The sequence below is a fragment of the Phalacrocorax aristotelis genome, chromosome 12 (genome assembly GCF_949628215.1).
Source record: "Phalacrocorax aristotelis chromosome 12, bGulAri2.1, whole genome shotgun sequence".
Lineage (NCBI taxonomy): Eukaryota > Metazoa > Chordata > Aves > Suliformes > Phalacrocoracidae > Phalacrocorax > Phalacrocorax aristotelis.
The window spans coordinates 14,375,607-14,401,660 of record NC_134287.1 but is presented as its reverse complement, the minus strand read 5'-3'; the positions used below and the strand labels follow the sequence as shown (position 1 = coordinate 14,401,660).

At 38.3% G+C, this 26,054-nt stretch overlaps 1 protein-coding gene across 3 annotated transcripts in view; it reads right to left on the bottom strand.

Annotated features, from left to right (window-relative positions):
• Positions 1-1,043: 1,043 nt before the first annotated feature.
• Positions 1,044-26,054, bottom strand: part of FHIP2A (FHF complex subunit HOOK interacting protein 2A) — a 36,043-nt gene continuing 11,032 nt past the window's right edge. For 2 of the 3 annotated variants that reach the window (XM_075108025.1, XM_075108028.1), the window contains exons 4-18: positions 25,133-25,237; positions 24,667-24,789; positions 22,127-22,165; positions 20,064-20,357; positions 18,975-19,171; positions 17,682-17,796; positions 17,500-17,576; positions 17,205-17,397; positions 15,810-15,979; positions 14,787-14,930; positions 13,013-13,103; positions 11,141-11,284; positions 6,718-6,858; positions 5,536-5,639; positions 1,044-5,441 (exon numbers count right to left, since the gene is read on the bottom strand). In XM_075108025.1, coding sequence (XP_074964126.1) covers positions 5,336-5,441; positions 5,536-5,639; positions 6,718-6,858; positions 11,141-11,284; positions 13,013-13,103; positions 14,787-14,930; positions 15,810-15,979; positions 17,205-17,397; positions 17,500-17,576; positions 17,682-17,796; positions 18,975-19,171; positions 20,064-20,357; positions 22,127-22,165; positions 24,667-24,789; positions 25,133-25,237 — 2,043 coding nt within the window. In that variant the 3' untranslated portion in view covers positions 1,044-5,335. The remainder of the gene's footprint in view (positions 5,442-5,535; positions 5,640-6,717; positions 6,859-11,140; positions 11,285-13,012; positions 13,104-14,786; positions 14,931-15,809; positions 15,980-17,204; positions 17,398-17,499; positions 17,577-17,681; positions 17,797-18,974; positions 19,172-20,063; positions 20,358-22,126; positions 22,166-24,666; positions 24,790-25,132; positions 25,238-26,054) is intronic. The other variant, XM_075108026.1, reaches the window with a different exon arrangement.

Sequence of the window (26,054 nt, the reverse complement as noted above, 5' to 3'; positions counted from 1 at the left end):
TTTAAAGGTTAAGAAATTCAGTAGGTCCTGCGCTACTTGTATCTACATTGGGAGCTTTGACTGAGAACTGAGTTAATGAATATGAAGTAGAGACCTCACACTAATACTCTGGTTTCTTTCCAACAAGGTGTACAGCCCCAAAATCTCGCATCAGAATGCAAGTGCCCTAAGATTATCATGCTTCAACAATGCAGTCACTTCAAGGATATCAAAGTAAGAGAAAAATACAAGAAGATATAAAATGTGCAATTTTGATACAACTTCCTCACTGCCTGAGGAAGCAATGTGTCCCTAAATCTCTAAATGCCTCACGCAGGCACAGCAAATATATGACCTGGGGTGGGAGACGACAGTCTCTGAGACCCAAGAGGATGGGGGAAGGATGCTGAGAGCTATAAAAAAAGCTGTCAAGTGTATTATCTTGCTGTAGCTGTCTTCTTGTTGAAGATACAAGAGCACCTGCAGCTGTTAAATACTGAGGAGAAACAACTTAACATCCAAGTGTAGCCCTCAGAGGGGATCTTACAGAGCAATGAGATTTTTAAAATGCTGATGAAAACTTGAAGGACATCAAAACAAGATGAGTAACTAAGAAAAAATACCCAACAAATACAATTCTAAAATATATATAAACATATATAAAACCCTGGGTAAAAAAGCCTTCCTCAAAGGCCCGGACGTAAGAAATGATGCTTATTCACGTACATGACGCCTGTACGCAATTCAATAAACTAATGCTGTGACTGACGCACTCTACACTCAAATGCAATAGAAAACCAAGGTCTTGACCAGCTGCAGCCTTGACAGATATGAGGGCTCTCAGGAAGAGCAGACGTTAGTCTGTGTTCAGGACGACTCCATCCTGGCCATTTCCCTCAGCTTCATTTTCATGGGCAGCAGTACGCTGATGCTCTCCAAGCCCTGCACAGTATAGCACAGTACGGTACAGAAACAGGCTTATTCCAGAAGATGCTGCAGTGACAGACTCAAAATAAATGAAAGGACTTCAGGATGTAGTAAAAAATGTCAGGACTTCAGGAGCATGATGTCAAATGTTAAAACACTTTCTAGCCAAGGTCATCCATACAAAACTTATTACAGATTCTGTAATAACAGAAGCAGTCGCTTCATGGAAATTTATTTATTTTGAGAATATCCCCTTTAATCCTCCATGCATTTTTTAGCACAAAAAAGTTGGATTTTAACACAACCTCCTTCATAAAACTCAATATTATATGTCTGGTAACATGGCTGTTTCAGCAATTCCTCACTGGAAATCCCACACCTGTGAAATCTTGGCAATGCTGCCAGTAAGTGACCTACACAAAGTTTAATAGAAAAATTTTACTGAATATCCTCTGTTTAATGTAAACAAGGCAGGAGGCAAAACAAGGAGTGTATATTTTATATAGTTACACTATTTTACAGGGCACAGAAAGTACTAAGGGTCATGGTTTGAAAACCCTCTACGATATGCAATATCAGATAAGGATTTTCCATGTAGCTCTGAGTCTACTACATAATCCTTCAATTTTACCTAGCACTTCGGTTTACTAGTTCTTTTAGCAAAACAAATAGCAATAATAAAGTGTCACCTGTGAAATTACACAGCAGGTTATGGTAGAAATTACCATGCATTTAACAAAGCCATTCCGTGCTTACTTGTGCCCTGTAAAATCACGTGCACCAATCTTTACACTAATTGTAGTGTAAGCAAGCTCGGGATTCTGGTCCTTATATATATATATATATGCATATATATACATAGGTGATGTACAACCAGACTCAAGCTGTGTATCAAATCACAGCTTTTATATTGCACAGACAAATACATAGTAAGAACATTACACAGACAGGATCTGAATACCAGGACTAGTACAGTCATATGAGAAACTAAGGACAAACTTGTTCTACCAGAGCTAGCACATGGCTTATTACAAAACTTTCTATATCAGAGTCTAAATCAAATACATACTATAATGGAAAAAGAAGTAAAAAAATGTGTTTATTTACACACATGTGCATCAGAGTTAAAATGTGGTTTGGATCTGCTTTATGAAATAAAAAATTACTCTAATATTACCTCTCAAGTATTTCAATCTAATACTAGAGGCTGTATTTTCTGTAGTGATAAGCACCTGCATTTCCCACTGACATCTGGAGGACCTGCGTATGCTGTGAACTTCAGGCCATATATTTTCTCAGGTGTCCATCTCTGGGTAATAAATAACCACATACAAACACACGCACACAGAAACAAAATGGGCACCTCAACAACATGCATAGATTGGAAAGGTGGAAACATAGACCTGAACGAACTCCTAACTTTTTTTTGGGGGGAAAAAAAAGTGCATGAAAAGTATCACCACAAAAAAATAACTAAATGAGCTCCATGTCTCGAGGAAGATTAAATCACTTTTACAAAAATAAAGGTCAGCGTCATCATGTATGGTAATCAAGGTCTGTAGGCAGCACTCACAAAAACAGCTTAGGCTAAAGCAACTTCAAGGGTTGCTTCACTTCTATTAGAATGGATCTACGTCTTATAAATTTATCAACTAAATAACATTCGGTTTGCAAGAACATCACCAATGTTGCTGGAGACCAAACAATTATATCCTGAATTTAAGAGTGCTCGTAGTTAGATCTACTCATTTTTCTCATGGACAAGCACAAAGGAATTGTGTCTGCAGCTCGGCAGACTCTTTTGCATTAAAATACCACAGAGGTTGCCGCAGCCCTTCCAGAAGCGGACTGATACAATTCCTTAGCGTGTAATGAGCTCAGGTATCAGTGACAACAACGATGACAACAGCACCAGAGGTGATGTTAATGTTTTCAGTTGGGATCAGGCATCTCTTGAATGGCTTTATAAATTGTTATATTACTTGGAATGCTGTTGCAAGTTTTGTTTAAAGTTTCTCTCACTTTCATTTATAGTAGCATTATCACTTCCACTTTCCACTGAAACTGGGACATTAGAAGTATTCTGGAACATACAATTTAAAAAAATAAATAATGAAAATAGAAAATTTGAGGAAAAAGTAGTTAAGCTCACGCAAAACTGGCAAAGACCCAAATTCAGTAAAGCATCAGCATCTGTGCTCAACAGCTTAACTTTGTTCATGTAAGAGATTGTGATTTAGGAATAAAAGTCTTGAAATTAAGCTTATGTTTAACTGGTTTGCTGAATTGGGACCTTATTTATAACAAATGCATGTATTAAAGATCACACTGCATAGACATTTACATGTTCTAAACTATGCGTCAGGTATGTTACATTAATAAAGCTTCTAATATGGACTGACTGCAATACATATCAATAAAAATTATTTGCTACTTTCAAGGTATGTTTCTAAAGAGCAAAAATGAAAGAAGTGTCATTTTTTAAACTTTATCCTACTATGCTACTTGGACCTGAAATCACTTTGGGGCTAAATTGAGCGAAAAAAGGTGAAGAAGTAAAACATGCTTTTGTTTGCCAGATAAATGCAATGCTCTGTACAAAAGCCTCCCAGCATAGGCAGCCAGTGAATCCAGGCTTTACTTGCCAAAATGTTTCCCCAGCTCCAGAACTGCTCTCTCCAGCTGAACCTGTACTGGAAGCTTTTACAGCAGGACCCTCTTCACCATTGTGACAAATAAATTTAGCCCAGTAACTGTGACACTAATTAACCTGCTAACTTAAAAGGCCTTTCAACGTCCAGGTTCCATAAATATTATAAAAAAATACCCAAAAAACAAATGACCTCAAAAGGCATGGGTTCAGAGCAGACTCTCATTCTAGGTACAGTCAGGTAAATACAGAAGAATCCTCATGAGAGTAGATTAGTCCATATTTGCCTATAAGCAACCACATCTGAAATGGGCATGAGCTGTGCAAACAGGATAGTAGGAGGGACAAACAGAGACATACAATGTAGACACAAGGAGCTAAACTCTACCTTGCCGCCTACGCTGTTACGTTCATAGGAGGGGAAAGAGGTACTACACACCTGTGCGGAGAGCAGGAGAGGTCTCTCATCCAAGTCACTCGGTGTGACCTGAAGGTTAAAGCAGAGCCACCCGAACCTGCCAGGGCACGCGTGGCAGTGAGCGGCCAGAACTGACGTGCAGGCTGCCATCACGCTGGAGAACTAGAAGCAAAGCACGCTGAAGTGTGGATGGCCCTCCACTTGCAATGCAAGTGCCTGCCCTGACTGACAGCATCCATATTGAAAAACATTTGCTGAGAGACATTTCTGCACCCTAGTACTGTCAAAGGTAGGCATAAGTTTTGGTCCTATGGATGGTACAAACACTTTAACTGAATTGGCATCAGTCAATCTTTTGCTGGGCACTACTGCTATGGCTAGATAAGCAACTAAAACATTTCTAAAAATGACAGAAAGTTTATGCTGCTAATTGTTAAGGCACAAAAGATTCTTAAACCAATTCAGGCTAAATACCAATTTTAAAGAAATTAAAAATACTGTTTTAGCAACAACTACTAATGACCTATCATTAACTTCCCTGTAAAGGTGACATGAGTCAAGCAACTAGAGTTCACATGCAAAAACCTGAAGCAAATCAGTTACACGGATAACCTGAAGAGCAACCACTTGGAATGATGGAGACAAACATGCTAGAAACATGTACACTTCAGATATATTTGTTATGGATGTGATGCTGAATCAGGATTAATTCCATTAGCACTGATTTTATACTGGTATATCTCTTGGAGCAATCCACTGGGGAGTCAAGCTCAGAGTTGTCTTTAAGATTCACCAAACCAAAAATGATCCCCCATCAATATATCCCACTGTAGATAGATTCATGGATTTTTTTGAACCTCTCGATTTTTAATAACATACACTGCAACTATAGTTGTGATTTCCTTTCACATATCCAACTGAAAAGAAAAAGAACTAAGACATAAAAATGTTATAAAATTAATTTGCTTTTTAAAAGTAATATGGTCACAAAAAGCAAATTGGTGCATGTGAGCCCCAGAACATACAAAAGACCCAATTCTCTGAGCATTGTCTTTATAACAGGATAACCAAGGCCTGATGTCTGTGGTTCTTCATGCGGCTTTTGCAGCTCTTCACACAGTGGCTAGAAACGCTATCCATCGGTTTCTCCCAAAATGCCTTCAGTCATATTCTCAGTCCCTCTGAATCCCTCTCTCTTGCAGCATCAACATCTGGTGAAAGCAACTTGTCTTCCAACTCTGCCAAATGTCAGCTGACACTTTGCCAGGAGGCACCACCTCTTCTTGTCTGGGTGTTGTCAATAGTCTTTTCGACAGAAACAGGCTAGGTGGTTTTACAGCCTGGCTACTCATCAAGGCTGCTTATGGTGTAGATGAGGCATGATACTTCACGAATGCAATTGCTGCCAGCTCTTTGCAGAATTCTTCCAGCACAATCACGCCCTCTAGTAACGTCATGTGGTCAATGCTGAGAAAGAGAAAAAAAAATCAGCAGAGAATCAGGACTGGCACACACAAAAACCAGCCACGGGTCTTGGAGAACATGCAATGTATTTACTCACATGGGCCCTTCCGGCTCCAAGCCCAGCAGGCGTTTTCTGACCAGCAGAAGTTTGGGAGTGAAATCTGGGATGCGCTGGATCCTAACCATGAGGTCCCCAACAACCTGTAAAGCACGATGCCATCAACACACAAACCTAACACCTTTGCAGAGTGCCTGGCAGGCAGCAAGGCTAAACGACAGCCTTCGGTGCCCTGGCTGCAGAGCCAGCTCAGCACCCCCACAGACACCCAGAACCACGTGCAAAGTACCTGCTCTGCCCCCCGAAAGGGTGACTGGGCACAGAAAGTCAAGAGATACAAAAGGAGAGGAAGTCTTAAGCCTTACTTGCTGTTGCCACAAATGGCATTACTTAATTATGTCAATGATCAATTTGTCTTAGTAAATGTTGATGCAGGCAACTGATCAGTAAATTCCTGGATTTAGGGAAAGCACACGGGGAGAGAGAGTGAAGATTACATTTTGAAATGGGGAGGGCTACTGGGAAAAAGAGAGCTAAGCCCTTCGTCGGTATTGGGCAAGCACCATTAACAGGCTGCTGACCAGCTTAATAACAGCCGGTGCGTGGGGTAGGCGAGGGATCTCTGACTGAGAAGGCTGCAGTGTGGCAGGCACCCAGCCAGCCCTTCGAGGATGCAGGTCTGGCAGGGAGAGATGGAATCAGCGAGGGAAACCCAGGGGGCTTGCGAAAAATCCAGGACTTCACTGTCAAGAACAGCCTTCATCAGGGAAAAAAAAAAAGAGGCTGAGCAGAGATACACACCCAGGCACAGGGTACTCAGGAGTGCCCTTTGCTTGTGTGCGAGTCAAAGCCATCTCCTTCGCATCGAGGTGCAAACCCATATTTGGCCTGTTCTTACAGCACTACCTGACCTTGCCTGCAAGCGACAACAGTGTGACCTAGCCCAGTTTAAAGCAACGTCATTGCCCCAGGGAATGTTTTGATCTATACAATGAAACTAAGTAAATAATTTTGAAGACATGAGGACACAGAAACACTTTTTCCAATGTTTTTGGTAGAAAACCCAAAATCTTGATTCAAATTGAGAGCATAAGTATCTACTTTCAGCGAGAGCCATTTGCCCACTTAAACTAGCCAGCAACTACTACCAATAACTACAAAGTTACTAAATATATCACTGCTGCATAGCCATATGTAAATATCAACTGTGCGTTTACTCACCCTGACAATAACAGAGAAGAGAGACCTGCAGCCAGAAGCTAGGTTTACATAAGGATCCAAAAGGTATTCATGTATATGAGGATGGGGAAACAAGGACAGTTTGGACAACACTGATGTAACCTGCAAATTTACATCATAGGGCTGCAAAAAAAAGGAAAACACAGTGCTTAGTTATTTTCATGCTGGCTTCTTTTCATCCAGCCAGTGTTTATTTAACTACTAGAACCTTATCTACAGGGTCATGAATATATAAAGATAACAAGTTAAATAAAAGACAGACCCAAACCCTCTGCTTTCCACAACAGGAGTGATGTGAATATGATGGTTATGTATTAGATTTTATTATCTGTGTAACTGCTACAACCACTTGAAGCTTTTGCACACTTTTTTATTGCAGGAGAAGCCCTCTTCCTGTAAAACACTTCTTCAGCTCAGTAGCCAAACAAATAGCATAGAATCAGCCTAGATTAAATATCTGCTTGCCTCTCCTGGATAACTGTAAAGTACAGAAGCTCAGGAAACAGAGAGAAAAATCCATGTTTATGGCTAATATGGTATTTCTCCTCTACTTTCTTTTTTCTTGGAAAGAACTGTTGCAGAAGGCCTGGTCGTCTTGTGGCAGCATGCTACGGGAGATGAGACAGTCCTAAGCTGGGAAAGCAACATCAAATTCTGAGCTTCTTCTCTACTTCCTTTCCCCAAATCAACTAAATGGGAGAGGTAACGCTGTCAGATGCTGGAAGACACTAATCAGTCATAAGGAAAAAAATAGTACCTAACTTCCTAGGAAAAAAAGACAGTGCCTAGCTTAAAGGATTTTACCATTCCAGTGAGAAACTCATTTCCATAAAGTAGAAGCTGCTTTATGTTCCAACTACTTTTTTTCCATCTTTGATTTTCTCATCATGGCAATAACAAGCTGACATTTTAATTCAGCTGAAAATTTTCAAACCAGTGGAATTTCTTTCCATCTATTCAGTGGTGGAACAGACTGAGTTGACAAGAGATGGACAGACGTTCCCTTGGCACACCCCTATGGCAGTCTGAAGATGTTACCAACACCCAGTTGTTTAACTTAACCTTTTTGATTTTACCTGAAGTGGATTACAGGGCCCTCATTCAACCTCTTTGCATATTGGCAGTAACATCCTCAGTGGCATAAACACATTTAGAAGGGGATGATTTCATGGCCTCAAATTATCATCTTTATGCTCTCAAGTTAGCATCTCACTGCAGGATCAGAGAACAGATTATTCCCTTTTCCAGACTGTAAGATTTGGGAGAATTCAGCTTCAGATTAAGACAGATATATTTAGCCTCCTCACCAGAGATCTGACACGTGATCACTTGCCTGCACACAAACATCTTGTGCCATCTCAGATACTCAAGAGTATCTACTGGTGTCTTGATGGTTCCACAGAGGGTGGATTCTGCAAGACCTGTGCTGTAAGCACAAGCTTGCGGGAATATCTTGGGGATCACAAAAATGGCAACAGACACCTCAGTTCAGGCAACTGAGTCAAGTTTTCAGTCAATACAGTCAAGGAAGCTGTGATGGTGATTCACTTCGCACTAAAAGAGACTCCTACTTGCTTTTCAGTCTAACAGCTCCAGAGACTACCAGGGCTGTTCTGACAAAATTTCCACTGACTAGATGTGGACACCTAACTAATATTTAGGTACCTTGTTCCTGAATTCATTACCACTCACTGATGCACTGCAAAGGGAGTTGTCTTATTGATCTTTTAAAGTGAAAGCACATATTTCTCCCAGTCAGTAGCAGCTACTTCAGTACTTGATATTCCAGCAACAGATTCATCCCAATCTTCTAACAAATGAAGCTTTCAGACCCTGGACCAGAGGTGTTACAGGTAAAAGAGATCACTGCATTTTGAGTTATTGTAGAAAAGTTACTCTGCAGACAGAGACAAAAATTCCTTACATAAACCCATTCCCACTGTCTACCTAGCTGAACTGTAGAAGGTGTTTAGAGTTGTCTGAGTCAGTCAGTTCATAAGCTTTGAAGCTATAAGCATCATCTGGTGTTCACGAGAAGGAAAAAAGTAACACGTGCTGCATTGTTCAGACAGATTGCTGCTGTGATTCTAACTAATTGAGAGAATTAAGGAAAGCTGTTTCTTTGCACAGAGCTTTAATTTCTGTCCATATGTCAGCAGACTCAGTTAGACAGACTTATATCAGATAACATCCTAAAAAAATTCTCTCTAACTAAAAAGGTTAAAACCAGCAATATTTCTAGTTCAGGAAGTTCTTACAAAATTCTTAGGGAACAGTTCCATAGAGGCATAATATTAACAGGAGGACAGAGATACTGTCTGACAGATGCGGTACCGGATTTGAACAGCCTTGAAACAAGTTACTTCACTTGTGTGCATCAGCTATCTCCTGTCAGAAACTAACGAGGGAAATGATACCTACCACCTCTGCAGAGCTTTCTGATTTCTAGTGATAAAACTGATATAAACACAAGAACTACCTATAGTATTGTGACAAAGTGAAAAAGACATTGAACACAATCTGTAAGTAGTACTGTGTCCCCGCTAAAGGCTTTTCAACATTTTTCACTTTGTCTGGACACTAGCACCCGTTATGACAAATTTGTCATTGACAGCGCCCAGGTTTTGTCATTTGGGGTTTTGTTTTATCTTCTATGTGATTTATGTGTTTCACTGTGAATAACCCCTAGGAATTCTAGTTTGGTTTTTAGGACAGGATTCGGTATGATATAATAAGAATTTACCCCTTCTGTCTGATTCAGGCAGTTTATTTTAATTCTTCTGGAGTCAAGAACAATTTTTGACACCACAGATCGTAACACCTTGCTTGACTAACTCAGATATATGTCATTCTGACAGGTAGTATATCAAAACGGGCACTGTGCTTTCATGCCAGATGCTACTTTTGTTGTAATCGTACGTAACTAACACTCCAGTGTTTCTCCAGGGATGAAATTTGCGTTCTTTACTTTTTGTAGTTTCTGTGTCACTGCTCAGACAAGGTTTTCATATGCGTGAGGCTTATTTTTCCTAAGAGCTGATTATGCCCAGTTTTACTCATGATTCTAATCTGTAACCATTTCAGCTAGTGAAGTGTGCAGAACATGGAAGCGAAACCCTGAGAATACACAACATAGCAATGGAAGTATTCAGCTTCTTTTCTGACTTCTGAATTACCAGTGTTGCTACTCTCAAACATCCTTCTCCCCTGAACGCTCACAGAGCTGACCTAGAGGCTACTACTGGCTTCCTGACATATGTTCAAATGGCTCTTGTCCTGCTTACAATCAGGGAATCTGGCACTACCGCAGCTAATTGTTTATCCTGTAAATAGCTCCACATGCAAAACAGAAAAGACTTGTACAAACTTCTGAAACTGGTACTACTGCATCTGTAGCAACTCCAGCTGGTATTACAGGGAGGGTAATCTAGACTTTCAGGGCTCATTTTCACTGGCAAGAAAAGCTGTCTTCTTGATCTAAAGCAACAACATTGACTTGACTAACTTAAAGAAGGCAAAGAAACACTAAGTTTTCACACTGAGCAACCTCCTTTTCACCTCCCTGAGCCATCACTTCTCCCCAGAAAGGTCATGCAGGCTGGCTATATACAGAAACAAACAGACATCAGGACAATTAACTTTCTTTAAATTCCTTTGTACTAATGCGGCTCTGACATGTCACACCTCCTTTTCAGAACAAGGAGCCAGTCAGATTATATCCCATTTGTTTGCCCTTGGTAGCAATACTTTTATTATTTGAAGATAATCAAATGGGGAAAAAACCCTATTTCATACTGCAGATGGAAAAAGATACCTTCAATCTTTCCATGCACTGATAACAATTTTTCCTAACTGTGAAAAAATGGGGGAAATATTAGCAGTGATACAGTAAGCTCTCTTCATCTTACACAGTGACGTAAACTTGCTTCCAGAACATGACTTCAGATTGAAGTTCACTGAGATATGGCATAAAGGAGCTGTACAGTATTTCATTTACTGAAAAAATGTACATGTTTTCTAAGTATAAACGCTAGGAAATGATAACAGAATCAGTGATGCTCATACTGAAGGATTCCTAAGATACTATCTTACCCTCTTCTTTTATTTAAATGTTATTCTTGTCTTACTCATTAATTTAAATTATATTTCTGGTCAAGAAAACATTTACACAAAAAGTGGGTAACAAAGATAAGACAGTTTTTGTGATCTGCTTTTGTTAGGTCAAGAACGCTGATCACTGTAACGTCCTGCAATCTACAGAGACCTGCACCAAGGACATGGGACATCACACAATATGATGCTATAATAGACATCTGAGTGATGGGAATCCACGGGACGTTGGAGATGAGCCCTTTAGTAGTGATGAAAGTGTCAGAAATGGAATTTATAACCTGCTTTTCCTTACCTGATCAAGAATCCTGCCCATTCTTTCAAACAGGACTTTCAAGAAATGTCCTTCAAAAAATGATGCTTCTAAATTGCACTTTTCCAAAGATCTGGGAGATCCAGGCCATTCCCACCGCAAGCAGATGACACAATAATCCCGGAACTAGAACAAAGTATTAAGGAAAAAAGATTCAAACCTCCATGGAAACCATTGCTTTCCTTTTAATAGTTCATATGCCTTAAAACCATAATCTGTAGCGACATGAAAAATCTAAGCCCAAAAGGAACAGTCATTCTAAAATAAACATGATCAGTTTCTATGCAGGCACCTCATTTTCTTCTTAACATTCACGCTATCAGGATAGTTTCAAAAACACAACGTGTGGAGAACAGAGCTCCCAAAAAGCAGCTGGGGACAAAACACAGAGCAAAGCAAGCAATACACATCCTGATCAGGTTCTTCTAAAGCAGGAACTGCATTCAATATACATTCTTGTCGTCAGTACGTTACCACACTTTCACTGTATTATGTGTAGCTTATCTTGCTATCCAAGCTATATTGCTCCCGAATTCCCAGGACAGGAAAGGCACGTGTATATGCAGGAGATAAAAATGGAAAAGGTACTTCAGGGCTTCCTCTTCCCTCTCTTTGTTTCCTATCACCCGTAACAGTCTTCCTTAGCCTGTGTCTCTGATTTGCTGTGGGCTGCCTGATGTCTCACTTTCAAGGAATTATACCGTGAAAGGAACACAGGTTACAGCAGTGAAAATAAGGAACACAGGAATAAACAGTAGCAGAAGAGAGACAAAACAGACTCAGAAATTCTTCACTGCATGTAGCTTACCTCTTTGTGCAGACTTCCAGGAATAGAAATATGGAAGCAGAACAGCTATTTGGATGTAATAACAGCAATAGGCAGGGCTATTCTTAGGGGGGAAATATTTTAAGAGTGGCCATATCGTTGTCAGGAAGTGACAGAAACCAATTCTGTTCTCTAATAACTCCCAGAATACTCTTTTCCCCAAGGCACGAAAGAAATACAAGGATGATATGTGTTTTCTGGCATCCAAGAATAGAATGTAAGGGAATTTTACATCAACCTTCGTTTCCTCATTCTCTATTTTCTATTCCCTTTCTTTTCAAGGGAGACTACAGATGAAGTAATATAATAAATACAGAAATCCAAGCTTCCCATCTTCAACTGCTGATATCATAATTCAAAGGTTATGGAATTTTTGAAGTACCTACTAAAAATAGCACTCTCAGTTACTCTACTCCTTTGCATAAATTTTTCTATTCTAGAAGATTGATGGGGCTTCAGCAAGAAAGCTGCAAATGAACCGTGATTGTCCTCTGACCAAGGAAAGTTTAGCTTATGTTTGTAAAAACAAAACCCGCATTTATTTCCAAACAGCAAATCATAAAGCTTTCCCTACCTACCAAAATTCCCAGCTTCAAACCTGAATGCCTTAGGCTGTGCATTCCCTGTGATGAGCCTTTATTTTTAAAGTCCCAGATTGCATAACTCTTATGCAGCATTTTAATTTCCCTTTAGTCCTTTCAAACAGCTTGGCAGGCAATTCTCCAAGAGAATGCAGATAAATGCAAAAGCAAATTAAGAATCTATCTGCAGTTCAGATTTTCTCTCAGTGTATTTGTTATATGAATATTAATGCATTTAATGTCATCTGCTATTCCCGCTAGAGTAATACAAGGTGGATTCACCGTCAGAAGTTCTCCAAAGGTAAGTTTTCATTAGAAAGTAAAAATTGAATTTTCCCATCTTCCATTACCAAAAGATACATTTAGTAGGACTATTTATAGAACCGTTTGTATATTCTCATAAGCATTTCAAAGTCTCAAGGACTAAGGAAGACTTCACTGACTTACTTGTCTGTGGGCATCTCTGAGGTAAGTATCATAACCTGTACCCTCCACGTGGTATGATGACTTAGCTTCATCAGGTACAAGACAGAGAAAACTGGACAGAAAAAAAAAGTACATTAATGAGTATCTGTAATCCATGGAGCACCAGATCAATACTTTCTCATCATCTGTAACACTGTACACAGTACTGAATTGTCTGGCCAATTAATCCACAGCATCTACCGTAACTTTATGTGAAGAACCAAGAATACAAAATCTATTTAAGCATGTCTATTCTAACTACTGTTTGTAATAACAAGACATATACTTCAGAGCTTTTGTATCTAGCGCTAGAGGTAAAAACCTCAGTGGAAGCATTTTCTGAGAATTAGCAGACAGAATGGAGATGAAAAGGAATATTCATAACCAGGTCAAGTATTTGCTGAAGGTGAGGCTCCATCTTACTAGAACATATGGAAAACTTACTGGGGAATAAATGAATCAAAAGAGGAGGAGAATTACAGTTAAAATTCATCTTAACCTACTGCAAAGGCTGTTTTATTTGTTGTGGTAAAAAAATGGAACATCTATGAACATACAGGAATATTAGCATATAAATGTCCCAGTTACAAGTATCATTGCCCTTGCCAGGTATGTAGTGCAAATACTGTATGTCCTTATTATTTCACCAGTGTCTGACCTAAAAAGCATCAGAAAATTCTAAGTCTTATTAGAGAGGAACTGTCTTTAAAAAATAAATATAAAATCCTAAAATTTCTGGACAGGAACATAAAACTCAGTTTCAGGCTTCTTCACACCCTAAGAACTGCTGGAGGTTCCTGGAAGATTTACATGCAGAAATATGTAGTAGCTGACTTCTCATATGGAGTTCATCTTATCTGAAAAAATGCAAATTTGCAAAACACCGCAAATCCTGAAAACATTTCTATTCACTGATGGAGATTACAGGAGGTGAATTTAGGAGAGCGTTCTTTTCATCTTTGCTCCAAACCATGTCCTCCATAAAATATATATAGCAATACTGGGGGAAAGAGGGCAAGAAGCGACTGCGTGCTGTTCTGTGCTGACTATCCTCAGGCTGTTTGCTTCCTTTGGCTAACACCTTTGATTATTTCTGGGTAAGTAGATAGGTCAGCCCTGGAATACCCATGCTGCTTTGCTGCCATGTATTCCTAGTATTAGCTGCTAAGAGAATTACCATCACTAAATTGCTTAGAGCAGAACCTGTCCCCTTTGTGATATCCAATTTGTAGTATGTCTAACATGCACAGAGCTATGTTACAGGTGACAGAGATGCCCCTTGATTTTCAGGGAACAGAAGGTTATCTCTAGCATGGCAATTACTTACTTTCATATATGAGTTTAAGGAACATCAGGAAGTTTGAAGGGTTTTTCCCCCTAAAATATTTATGACAAGACTCCCCAGACTTCTCCAGGAAGGTCAAGTTCTGTAACAGCAGTTTAAGTATAGGAAATATTTTTTAGAAAAGAAAGTTTTGTAATCAATAAGGCTTTCATCATAAATTCTGAGTATTCAGCTAGACTATTGGCTGTGAATGTCTTCTATTTTTCTCATTTATGTTGAATTATTTTTACTTAGTATAAGCTCTAATTTTTCAGGAGTAACTTTCTGATAAAATGCCACATAGTTTCCTTCTGTGGAGTCATTTTACCAGCTGGCACAGAATAACATCCATTACAGAGTACACTTGATTTGCACAGTATGTGCAGACACCCACACATTCAGAGATTTCTTTAAGTGTTTGTTTCAACTTACCTATTTACAATTTTATGAACTTCAGTCTTCCCATCATTTTTTGGATGTTCTGGACTGACAGGTGGAGAAGCACTCAGCCACTCTTGAGTTGACAGTGTGTTATCTGGAGACAGATCAGTAAATAACGGATCTTCCTCTAGGTCTCTGTGAGATTGTATTAGACAAAAACATAATCATTCACAAACTGTTATGGAAAGCAGGAAAATCTCCAGGTCAAAGGGCATGGTTTCTGTTTTTCTTCTCTGAACAACTAGGTTGTTTTCCAGAACACTATCACATGCACATCTTTTTATCTAATTAATATGCAGAAATACCAACCTTTACAAGTACCCAACAAACCTTGTTTTGAAGAAAAATCACAACTTCTTGATCTGAACAACAGAGTAGACATTTTTGACTTGTACAAAATCACTGCATTAAATCACTTAAACTCTTTAGCCACATTTTTTACGTGTGAGAGAGTGTTATACTCCAGGAAATTGTTAGATTATTTCAGATGACTCAGAAATACCTAAATTAAGATGGCTAAAATAGCTGGTGTGAGTAGTCCCTACCCTTTCACCATTAAAAAAAAAGAGTTACAAGAGTTACATAGGGTATTTAAAAGGAGTTTATGTAAAGTATCCCAGAAAAGTTCTTCCATAAAAAAAATAATTCAAGAACGTAAATGTAAGCAAGACACCTAAGTGGCTGACTTCAAGAATAATCTCATTGCAAACAATACAAATATGCATAGCCTTAAGCTAGGCAGATGTGTAAGTAAATTGATATATGAAGACTTTTGAGTGCCTATTGTTCTGGAAAGAGGCTTTTTACAATTTCAGCTTTTCTGTTACTGTTCTAAAAATTTCCCTAAATTGCTGATATAATAATTTCTGCATTGCTTTACGGATATGGATTAATACATAGAGCACTCAAAGTGCTATCTATGCTCACTTACTGAAAAGAAAAAACCCTGTTCTGTTCTAAAAATAAGGACCCAAGTTAGCTGTTGTGAAAACTTCCCTTAAAAAAGAAACTTACACTGCTCCTGCAATCTGTCCGTTCTCTACCACGTCTTTATCTTCTTGACAGAGAGGCTTGTATTCCATATAGTTTCTTTCTTCTAAATTTCTCAGGACCAGATTATAAAGAATGTGCTCATTGGGTTTTTGCAAAAGGTGCTCAAACATTCGTAAAGTCATGATGCTGATCTGCAACGTAAAATGCAAAAATTCAATAAACGGATGCATTGCTGCCTTACGCTTTTTGCCTTACAGCTGGTTTGTACGTCCTAGAACATTGCAATTGCTTATTTACATTACGGAAGGAAGCAAGAATCCTAAGAAAAATTAGGAAATAGTTATGCTAACTGTGTTATAAAAACGGATGAAGAGGTCACACACATTTGAAAATGAATATATGGACATATTTTTTTCCCTGTAAAACAAAAATTGTTCTAAAATCTGCCAAAATAACAATACAAAGAACTCCAGAGGACTTACAACTCATCTTTCCAGATTACAATCAGATCCATGCTGGAAGATGGTTATCAGTGTGAAAGTGAAACACAGAACAGGACTTAAAGTTAGTAATAAATACCCAGAATAAAATGAAGTAAAACTGGGATATTGTGACTAGAACTATAGGCTAAGATTTTCACACAGGATATTATGTAGGCTTTTAAAAGAATACTGACTTTAAGCAATACAGAGACAGTTTTTAAAGACAGTTTTAGAGTTCTTAGCTTTGCAAAGATCAACTGGTTTATACAGATAACTAATTTTGACAGGGTAAGCAGGTAAGCACAATATAAAAAATGGATATGTGAAGGCATAGATCTGTATTTCAGGCAAGCTTGTTTCTGTTTGAAAAAGTAGAGGGTGGAGGTTGTTTCATGGAAAAAATGAAACATGCAGCTCCTGAGGAGTGATTTTACTAAGTCAATTATTTTAACAATGTTTACTATGTATAAAGTGCTTAAAGTTATTATATCATTTTTTAATTGGCTTTGTTTTTTCTCTGACCACAGTTACTTTATCTAAAAAATAATGCTTATAACTATAGCCTATGTGCTGACAGAAACGATACAACATGGAAAATAACAGCAGTGCAACATATAACAAAGCACGAATTAAAATGCAATTACAGAAACCAATTTTGCCCTATCTTAAAGATGTGCAAGCCCAACTACGTATGCATAGGGGGCAAGCAAATTTAGCAAAGGATCTGTATTAATGGGAACAATGTGCTGGCTGGAAAAAACAGCTTGACTTTCATTTTCTGGAGGGAATTTGTAGGGCCAGCAGTCAGAACTCTCTTCCTTGGCAAAACAAATTAGCTGACACAATACGAAAAGACTTCACAGTGGTGGTTTTACGGACTCTATGCAAGACAGAACTGGCCAGCAGACATTTTTGTATCATTACCACTTCTCACCTCGTCTGAAATATGATCACAGTGTTCAATTAACCTGTGTCGCAATGGATGTCTGTTGATGTCTGTCAAAGTTTCTGGCTCTCTGTGTTCTCCAAGTATAAAATAAACTGTTTCCTGCAGCAGGACATCTGAAGTCACTTGACGCACAATGCGATGCAATAGCGCAGTTGATGTGAGGATTCCGATCTCTGAACTGAACAAAGAATTTCATGTCAGATATGCAGTGGACTTCAGCTGAAAATAAAACAGCTTGATTCAGATTCTGTTCCGCTGTGTCTGGTAGGATGCTACTCACGTTTGCATCAGCTGGGGTTCCATAACATCAATGAAAAATCGCTCCCGCACAGCTTTTGCCATAGCAACAGCAGCAGTCTGAAACAGAAGTACAAAATGGTTTGTCTCAAACTCAGAAGCTAAGAAACAACCGGAATTACGTATTTGCTGAATATATTTGTATCATCTGTAAACATTTCAAACCTTTTGTGCTTCTTTGATGAGTTGATCACAGTAGTCAAACCATGAAAGAAACGAAATCAATGCTCTTTTCCCTGGAAAAGCAGATGCATCTTCCTTGTGGCTATAGGAATCCAAACTAGGGAACACAGGGGAAAATACTTATTTAGTCAACAAGTAATTGAAGTACCTTGGTCTTTATTTTTACTGAACTTAACAGAATAATTAATGATCTACTTGCAATGAAGGGAACATTAAAATAGCTTTTCTGCCAGTCTCTACTAATCTGGCAATGCTATTATTACACAGGTTTTCAGTGGCGTTCTGAAGGATACACGGTATGTACAGCAGAACAACTCCAGTGAAGTATTTTTTGAGTCAGAAGGGAAAACTGATCACCTAGACTACTCTCCCAGGAAACACAGACCACAGAAACTGAATCAATAAGTCCTGTAGTCAGAGAACTATAAAATGAAGGCAATTGTTCTTCTCTACTCTCAAGTCCACCAAAGCCACACTGTGTACCTGAGCTAGATTGTATCTTTCAGGAAAAAAATGTATCCCAATTTAAACGCTCTACAGAATAACTAATTCACCATTTTATTTGGCAAAGCAATCCAATAATTATTCATCTCACTACTCAAAGTTGTTTTTTTTTTCCCCCTTCTAACTTCAAACTCCAACCACCAGAAATTTTCATAGATATTTTGCATATAACTACTTTTTGTCTCAGCACTATCAGATCACAAGCAATTCATAATGAAGGCAGTGTGGGGAAGAGAAATGGTTTAGGAATCTAACATGCAAGCAGTTAGGATAACGGGCATGTATCTCTTGCTTCATGCCAGTGAGTTATGCAGTAACTCTTTCCTTCTTCTTTTTTACTGCAAAAATTTTGCAACAACAGCCTGTTATCAAAGACACCCTTCCTGACTCCTGCAGCAGCTTACAGTGTTCGCTGTGTACAGTGAAAAGGTTATGTTTCCTAAATCCTGAACTTCTGAACAAGAAAATAATTTGTAGCCAATATCACAGCTACACCACTACAAATTGCTAATGCAATTCAGTGGAAAAACCTGCCCCGTGAGGAATCTCTGCAAGGGGTTGGCAGCCAAACCTGGCCCCGTGTCAGAAATCACGTGTACACTGGACGCCCAAAGTCATACCACTATGCTGCCGCTGGGATCTTGGCTCGGCTCTTGAGACTTTACCATGGATGTGTGAATATTTTATACATCTTATCTACCTACAGAAAATTTTTTTCAGGGAGGGGTGTAAAGTCACCTTGGGTATTAAATACAAAAATAAAATTCTTACCCCCAGTTAATTGCCTCCACTGTTTCAATGTCTAAGGGATCCAGTGACTGAGGCAGGGCTTTGTAGAGGGTAGCCAGCCTGTCTGTCAACAATTCACATAAACAAGTGCTTTGAGTCAGGCACTTGGCAGCTGCTGGTTCTGGCAAACTCACCAAAAGCATGAGGCCTTCACAGGCCTTCACTGCTATCCGGCCGTCCTGGCAGAAGGGCATGGAAGAATTAGTCAGAGGGTGAATGAAGCTCACTTGAAATCAAGAAGCAAACATCTCCCACATAACACCTCTCCATTCCCCCACAGTGACTGAATGCATTTATTTTTGTTGCCTTTCCACTGATTACAATTTATTTCTATTGGATTTCTACAGTACAAAATAAAGAATCATCTGAATCCAAATCAAATACTAAGAATGCAACTGCAGCCTTCAGGCTGACAGAACTAGTGCTGTAGGTCAGCTTAAAACCAAGATATCAGACAATGTAAACTATCACTTAACTATAATAAGGTACACCGGTAGATTCGGTTTTCTGCTCTCAATGCTACTGTAGCAATTACAGGCTTACCCAACCCTCCCCTAAGTTTTCTGAAAGAATCTGAGTATGAATTTGAGAATGGAGCTGGGTAAGACATACAGCAGCTGTTTTTAGAAGAAATCAAACCCCTACAGATAGCCCAGTGCCTTTACAAAAAAAAAAAAAAAGTGGGTTTGGTTAAGTCAGTACAATTGAAAGTAGTTTTTAAAATATTCTCTTGTGGTATGTTTAACCTAATGATTATCCTCTGCAGCTTGTCTGTGAAACATGCAACCTCCTATACAAATTGCTCAAAAAACACCTGCATTGCCAACAACAGACTTAATGTTAATTTTCTAAAAGAATATTTTACTTGAAGCTGAACTGGCAAAGAAAATTGACAATTTACAAAAACTGCCTGCAAAGCAAACCTCGCTTTACTTTTTATAGTTAAAATACAGTGTGTACATACATGTATATTCACTTCCTCTGCCCACTTCATGCATGCAAGTGTGTGCAGCATCCAAACTATTTCACTTAATCACATTAAACAGAACAACAAAAAAAACCACAACTCACGGGACTTTTAGTGAGATTTAGTAGAGAATTCACTAAATTATAGTCTTGATTTGGACAAACAGTGGAGGACTCAGGTGATGATGTGACATTTAGTTCATCCAGACTGAAAGAGAGATCATCTGCCTGTTGTGGGAGATCTTCTTCCTTCTCCATTTGCTCCGCTCCAGTAGCACCAGCTATTTCTTCAGGCTGAACGGGCTGTCCCGTGTCTGTTGTCAACGAGTCTTGGCCTTTTAGCATGTCTTCTGTGATGACACTTGCCGATCCTTTGGAAGCCATTGCTTTTAACTTACTCTGCAAAGCATTTTGTTAGAATTACATGGTTGAAATTACTGTTCATCCTGAAGCAGAAATTTACCAAAAGCAAATTTTTTACATCAGCATTTGAAGTAGTTCTTTACAAGGCTGGATACAGTAACCATGTAGAATGCAATGGGTTGCGGGAGCGTGGGAGTTTTTAAACCTAGAACACTTTTTATTCCACTTAAATTTCTCTTAAGCCCTGTACCATTTTGCTTCAAGACCGAACATGCCATTTACAAAGAGATGGCATCTTTTTCTATCCACCACTGAAGGCACACATTCACTTGATTTCCCCACTATTTGTCAGAAGTTTTTAATGTACCTTGAGTGCACCTTTAAACTTTAGCACATACTATAAAAAAATTCCTTTCTAGGTCAAGGCCTCAATTTCATCTAATGTCTGAAACACTGTTTCCACTTGGAATCATACAGTTAAATCATTCTAAACTTCATCAGATTTCATCTTCAACAGGAAAGGAGAAAAAACATCTTTTATGATAGCAGAGTACTCTCAAGTTGTGTTTCTCATGATAAAAAAAGTTGAGTAGGTTGAATGGACGGAAGATACCAGAAGTTAGCATTGGGCACTCACTGGATACTATAACAGATCACAGAGTACCTTCTCTTAAGCTCCATAGTGTCTCTACTTAGCCTGAAAGAAAGCAACCCATCTGTCTTCCCATAAATCTGTCTCCAGCACATAAAAAGACATTTAAATTTGTGCTCTGTGATACTAAGAAGAAACTCACAGGAGGCAAGAATTCAGTGTTCTTCTGGCATAAGCAGAGGTGAATACTACTTTATTAGAACCATAAATTAGACTTCAGCACAAGACATTTTTTCAAATGAGTACAGTAGTGAGATTATAAATCTAAATGGTTTCCCTCTTCCACGATAACACCAAAATTATTACAAATATATCGCAAGCATTAATAATTTAAAATGGTAACCATTCGGGGTTAATGGCGTTTAGTACATACAAACCAGCAGGGACTAACTACATGACAGTCTCAGGCAGCAAACCAGAGAACTGCTGTGAATGCTTGCTTGATTGATGTGCATTCTTTGTAGAATTTGTACTGAGTGTTGAGATACACTCGTATAACCAATTCCCTGGAGAGGCAACCCAGTGGTAAAAGCAGCACACTGAATGCTATAAAATAAGTACGATTTTTGACTACAGTAATAAAATTACTCCTTCAACATATGGTGTTTTTTTACAGTGTGAAACGCATAAGGCTGCAAAACAACCAAAACGTGTCTGGCCGAACCAGGTATGTCTATCCCTTAATCTTCTAAAGTCTTCTAGTATCCTCCCATATATTTTATCAATACATGGGAATATCTGAATCACAACAATGAGCTTGGCACATAAAGCAGAACTAAATGCTCGAACTGCATTTCAGTTCTGGATTATACACTTGCTGGCACTACTCAAGTACCAGGCAGGGTTGACAAACAGAAAAGCTACTTTTTTTCAAAAATGAGATAATATTTTGTAAAATATTTATTTCATCTTTCACCGGCCTTTTACCTCATGTCTGCACTCTTCTGTCATTTCAAAGGCCATAGTTTGTTTAGCTAAGGCATTGATGAGAAGACCTAACATACATAAATGTATAAATGCCCCTAGAAATTTGTCCATAGCTCATTACTCTTACACTGGCAGGTGACACAAAGCAGTCTGTACACTGAACAACACACAGGCAGCTTAAGCTTCCTATTGTCTGATCATGCAGTTCTGCAGCTTAGCTGCTCACCTGCCTCCTGTAAAGGTGCAAAACTGGATCCTGAATGACCTAATAGAAAAGGTTACATAAAACACATATTCAATGCTTTCTAGACAAAGTACTCCTCTAAGCGAATTCAGCATCAACAGAGAGCAGACAATGTCAAAATACGTTTTTGTATTTTCATTATATGTAACTATCAGAGTTTCAAAATCTGTGGGCGATGATGCCATGTCTAAGTTCAGCTAGATTTTAAAACAATTCTGTGAAAAAAAATCAAGTGATGTTGCAGCTAATGAGATTTGCTACTTAATTCATGGTGAGAAACAGAGAGCTGGTCATTTGTACTAATGAAAGTGGGAGTGAATAGCGAAACTAGTGCTCATTTTATAAAATGAAAGTACAACTTTTTAATGGACTCTATATTAGAACTTGTTTAAGGTCTCAAGAGCAAAAATTTAAACACAGAGAATCAGATGTCCCTTTGCATGGAACAATCAGTTGCAAGGAATATCTCACATAAGATGGGCTGAGATGAGATGGAGCAACTAAGGAATAAACAAATAAGGAAAAACATGAGGTAAGAAGTTTAGCATAAAATAATGACTGAGATAGACGTGGTAATTAAAACGTTCCTATGTATGTTCTTTCTCTCTACACAAGAACAAGGAAAACTCAGTTTAAAGAAAATAATAAATTAAAGCCAAAATAAAATCAGTACATGGATTTTAAAGGTTTAAAAAAATAGAATGCAGTTCTTCTAGTTCTTCTTTGCATAACAAAAGTAACTTGCCCAAGAAAGACACTTATGCCATAAAGCCCTATTGGTTAAGCAATATAGGTGAAAGATTTTACTAAAATATAAACATCATTCTATCAACAAACTATTTGATATGGAACCATACAAAGGAAATCCTGGGTTTGGATATACTTGGGCTTTTATGTTCATAAAATACTGTAGAAACTGATCAGAAAAAGTCAAAGAAGGAAGCAAAACTAACAGATACAAACAAACTGCTTTGCAGAGATGTATCTGCATTTCAGTTTATGAGTGCTGGGGATTTGAGAGATAAATGCCACACAGAATCTGTAAATTTACCCTTTCATGCATTTGAAGGTCAGAAACAGCTATGAAGTTACAACAACAGCACCTCTACGAGGCATAGATGTGAACAACCAGAATATTCCATTCTAATAAAGGACAACTCTGCACCCCAGCTACCTTATCTGGAAACAACTATCAGAAGTTATACAGACATATGCCTTAGGCTATGACATTTAGAATAATGTTGTGAAGGAAACAGGAGCTATAAGAAATATTCTTCAGCTTGCATGAACCCTAGATCCAGTATTTTGTGAAACCAGAGGTCTCTGTGGGATTTGGAGTCATCTGGTTTTCCATGTCCAATTTTTAATATTGTAATCTTGCTATTTTGGGGAAGAATACTAATGTGTGACAAAATACTTGTGGTTCTTATGATTGGGGTTCTCAGGTTTGATTATTTGAGCCTAAGAGTCATTCAGAGAGTTCTTTTCAAACCATACAATTTACATAATGACATCAAAAGTAATCCTGGTTTGGATTTGTGTGTAATACATCCAGTAGCTTGCTTCTGAGTGCTTCTTATGTTTAAACACTAATTTTTCAAACCTTACACCGCTTCTACTGTTTGTACAACTACAGTAGATACAATGGCAATCAGGGTGGTATTTAATTAAGGCAAAAATAAACTCAAGGTGGATTCTTTACTACTGACTTATAAGTGATAGTCATGTACTTGATGGCAAATAATGTATCTTTGCAGTTTAACAGCCTCTGCTGTTACAGATCTTGTTTGTGGAGAGCTTGTAAATATCTACAACTTTTTACCTGTGTATCACATGCTTAATAGATACTGTGTCACCATAGGAAACATCAAAGTGGGAGCAGGAGGCATTTCTAAATGGACTTTTATAAATTAAACTTCTTTATGCTCCTTCTAAATGGGAACAGAAAGTCAGTCTAGAAATTCTTTCTCTTCCCACTCTGATTTCGTCAATGCCACATGTTAAGTTCGAAGAGGGAGTAAAGATATTTGGCTTTCTTACAGATAGAAAATAATGTCATATTGTAGATTGTGAGCTGGCACGGCAGCTAGACCATATGTGCCACTACCAAATAAGGGCCCAATCCTGCAGAACACTTAGCTACTTGCAAGGTTTCAGTGCCCTGTGCAATCTGTCCCTTCGTCTTTATTGGGCTGCAGACAAAACAACATAAGAAATCCAAGGTCTCCATCACACGCTGTTCTACATTACAATTCATACCCCTACTCTAAAGGCATTTTCACTACAAAGGGTAAGGACCTCAGGCAGGAATATTTGTGAGCCTAATTCTAGTAAAAATAATCAGATGTATCAAGTCTCTGAAAGAAAAAAACCCCAAACTTCTAATATCACACAGGAAAAAAAAATCACAGAATGAATTAAAAATAAGCTGTGAAGCCCAATGTGATACCTCCGGTTCTCTGTTAGATTTTGTCAGTGACACAGTAAATAACACTTGGAAAATTTTGATTTGATTTACTCACCTCAAGGAAGAAGTTGACCAGGTATGGATCCTGTTTCAGCTTTGCACATACTATACAGAGAAACTGAATTTCTTCATTTTCTGTTGGTGTCGCCAGAACTTCACCACACAGCCTGATTAATTTCTGTCACGTTAAGAAAAGTGAACAATTAAGACGGGTAAGTTAGAGCTTTTTCTAGGAATAATGGATTGAAACCTTTTTCTATATGCATATTACAATGATGTATTATTACTGACTTGAACATTTGCTCTAGATGTAGATTGCTACAAGCAAGATTTCATTACTTATGACTAGCATTGCAGTGGCAGTTCAAGGCTCTAATCATCAATACATTAAAATTTATATTGCACTTGAGCAGTTTCTTTAACTCACTTGACAAAGGCAGAATTAAAGGTACCATTAGCTACAGCAGAGTAAGAGAAACTTGTCATGCAAAAATATAGTTTACCTAAAATTTGAACAGTACCTGCACTGGCCTATGCACATTTATGTGGGGAAGAAGAGGTTGCCGTATTCTTCCCAGAAGCTTTGTATAAAAAGCCAAAACTTGCTGTTTCATTCCTGGAGGACACTGAAACAAAACCAGATGAACAATAACAAAAAATATAACAAATGTGGAAAGAAACATAGATGGAAACTTGTCACTCAAAATGGCTAATTAAACAGCAATAATTTATCCAAAAGTATTTTAGAAAAAAAAAATAATCATCTGTTAACACATTACTTTTGTCGATATTAACAGAGATCAACAAAAAATATTGCATCTTATTAATGTTTTCTTTTTCAAATTATTCATACTTTCAGTTAATTGCTCTAGTGAAGATGTTTACCAATCTTTCCAGGAAATATTCCCTATCAATAGAGTAATAAGGGGAAATTAACCCTGAATTAATTGGCTACAGGTCAGCTGTCTTTTACTGTACTGTGCTACAAACCCCAGCAATTCAGTGAGTCAGTAAATAAAAATATACAATGACAAACTATAGACATCTTAATGTCTACTAAAGGTTTTTAAGTTCATGAGCGATTAACCTTAGACAGATATAGTGTTTATAAATGCACAGATGTTTGAGGACAAGGGAAGGCTGTTGTTTTTCCTGAGTTAAGCAGAATATAAATCACAAATATCTGTGGAACCTCCAGACCCATGATCTACTCTCCCTTATGCACCACGTCACGTGAAAAGTACTTTCGTAACTCCATGACGTCTGAAGGCTCGCGGTCCTTTATGTACCTCTGTTTCTAGCTAAATCCTGCCTGACTCTAACGTGTGCTATCATGCTAATAAATGCTGTTATTCCATAGGGTAATTTTAACCCACATAATTTCCCTCATCGTGTTCACTGCACAGGGCAATGGAGTATGGGTGGAACAACAACTGCCTAACT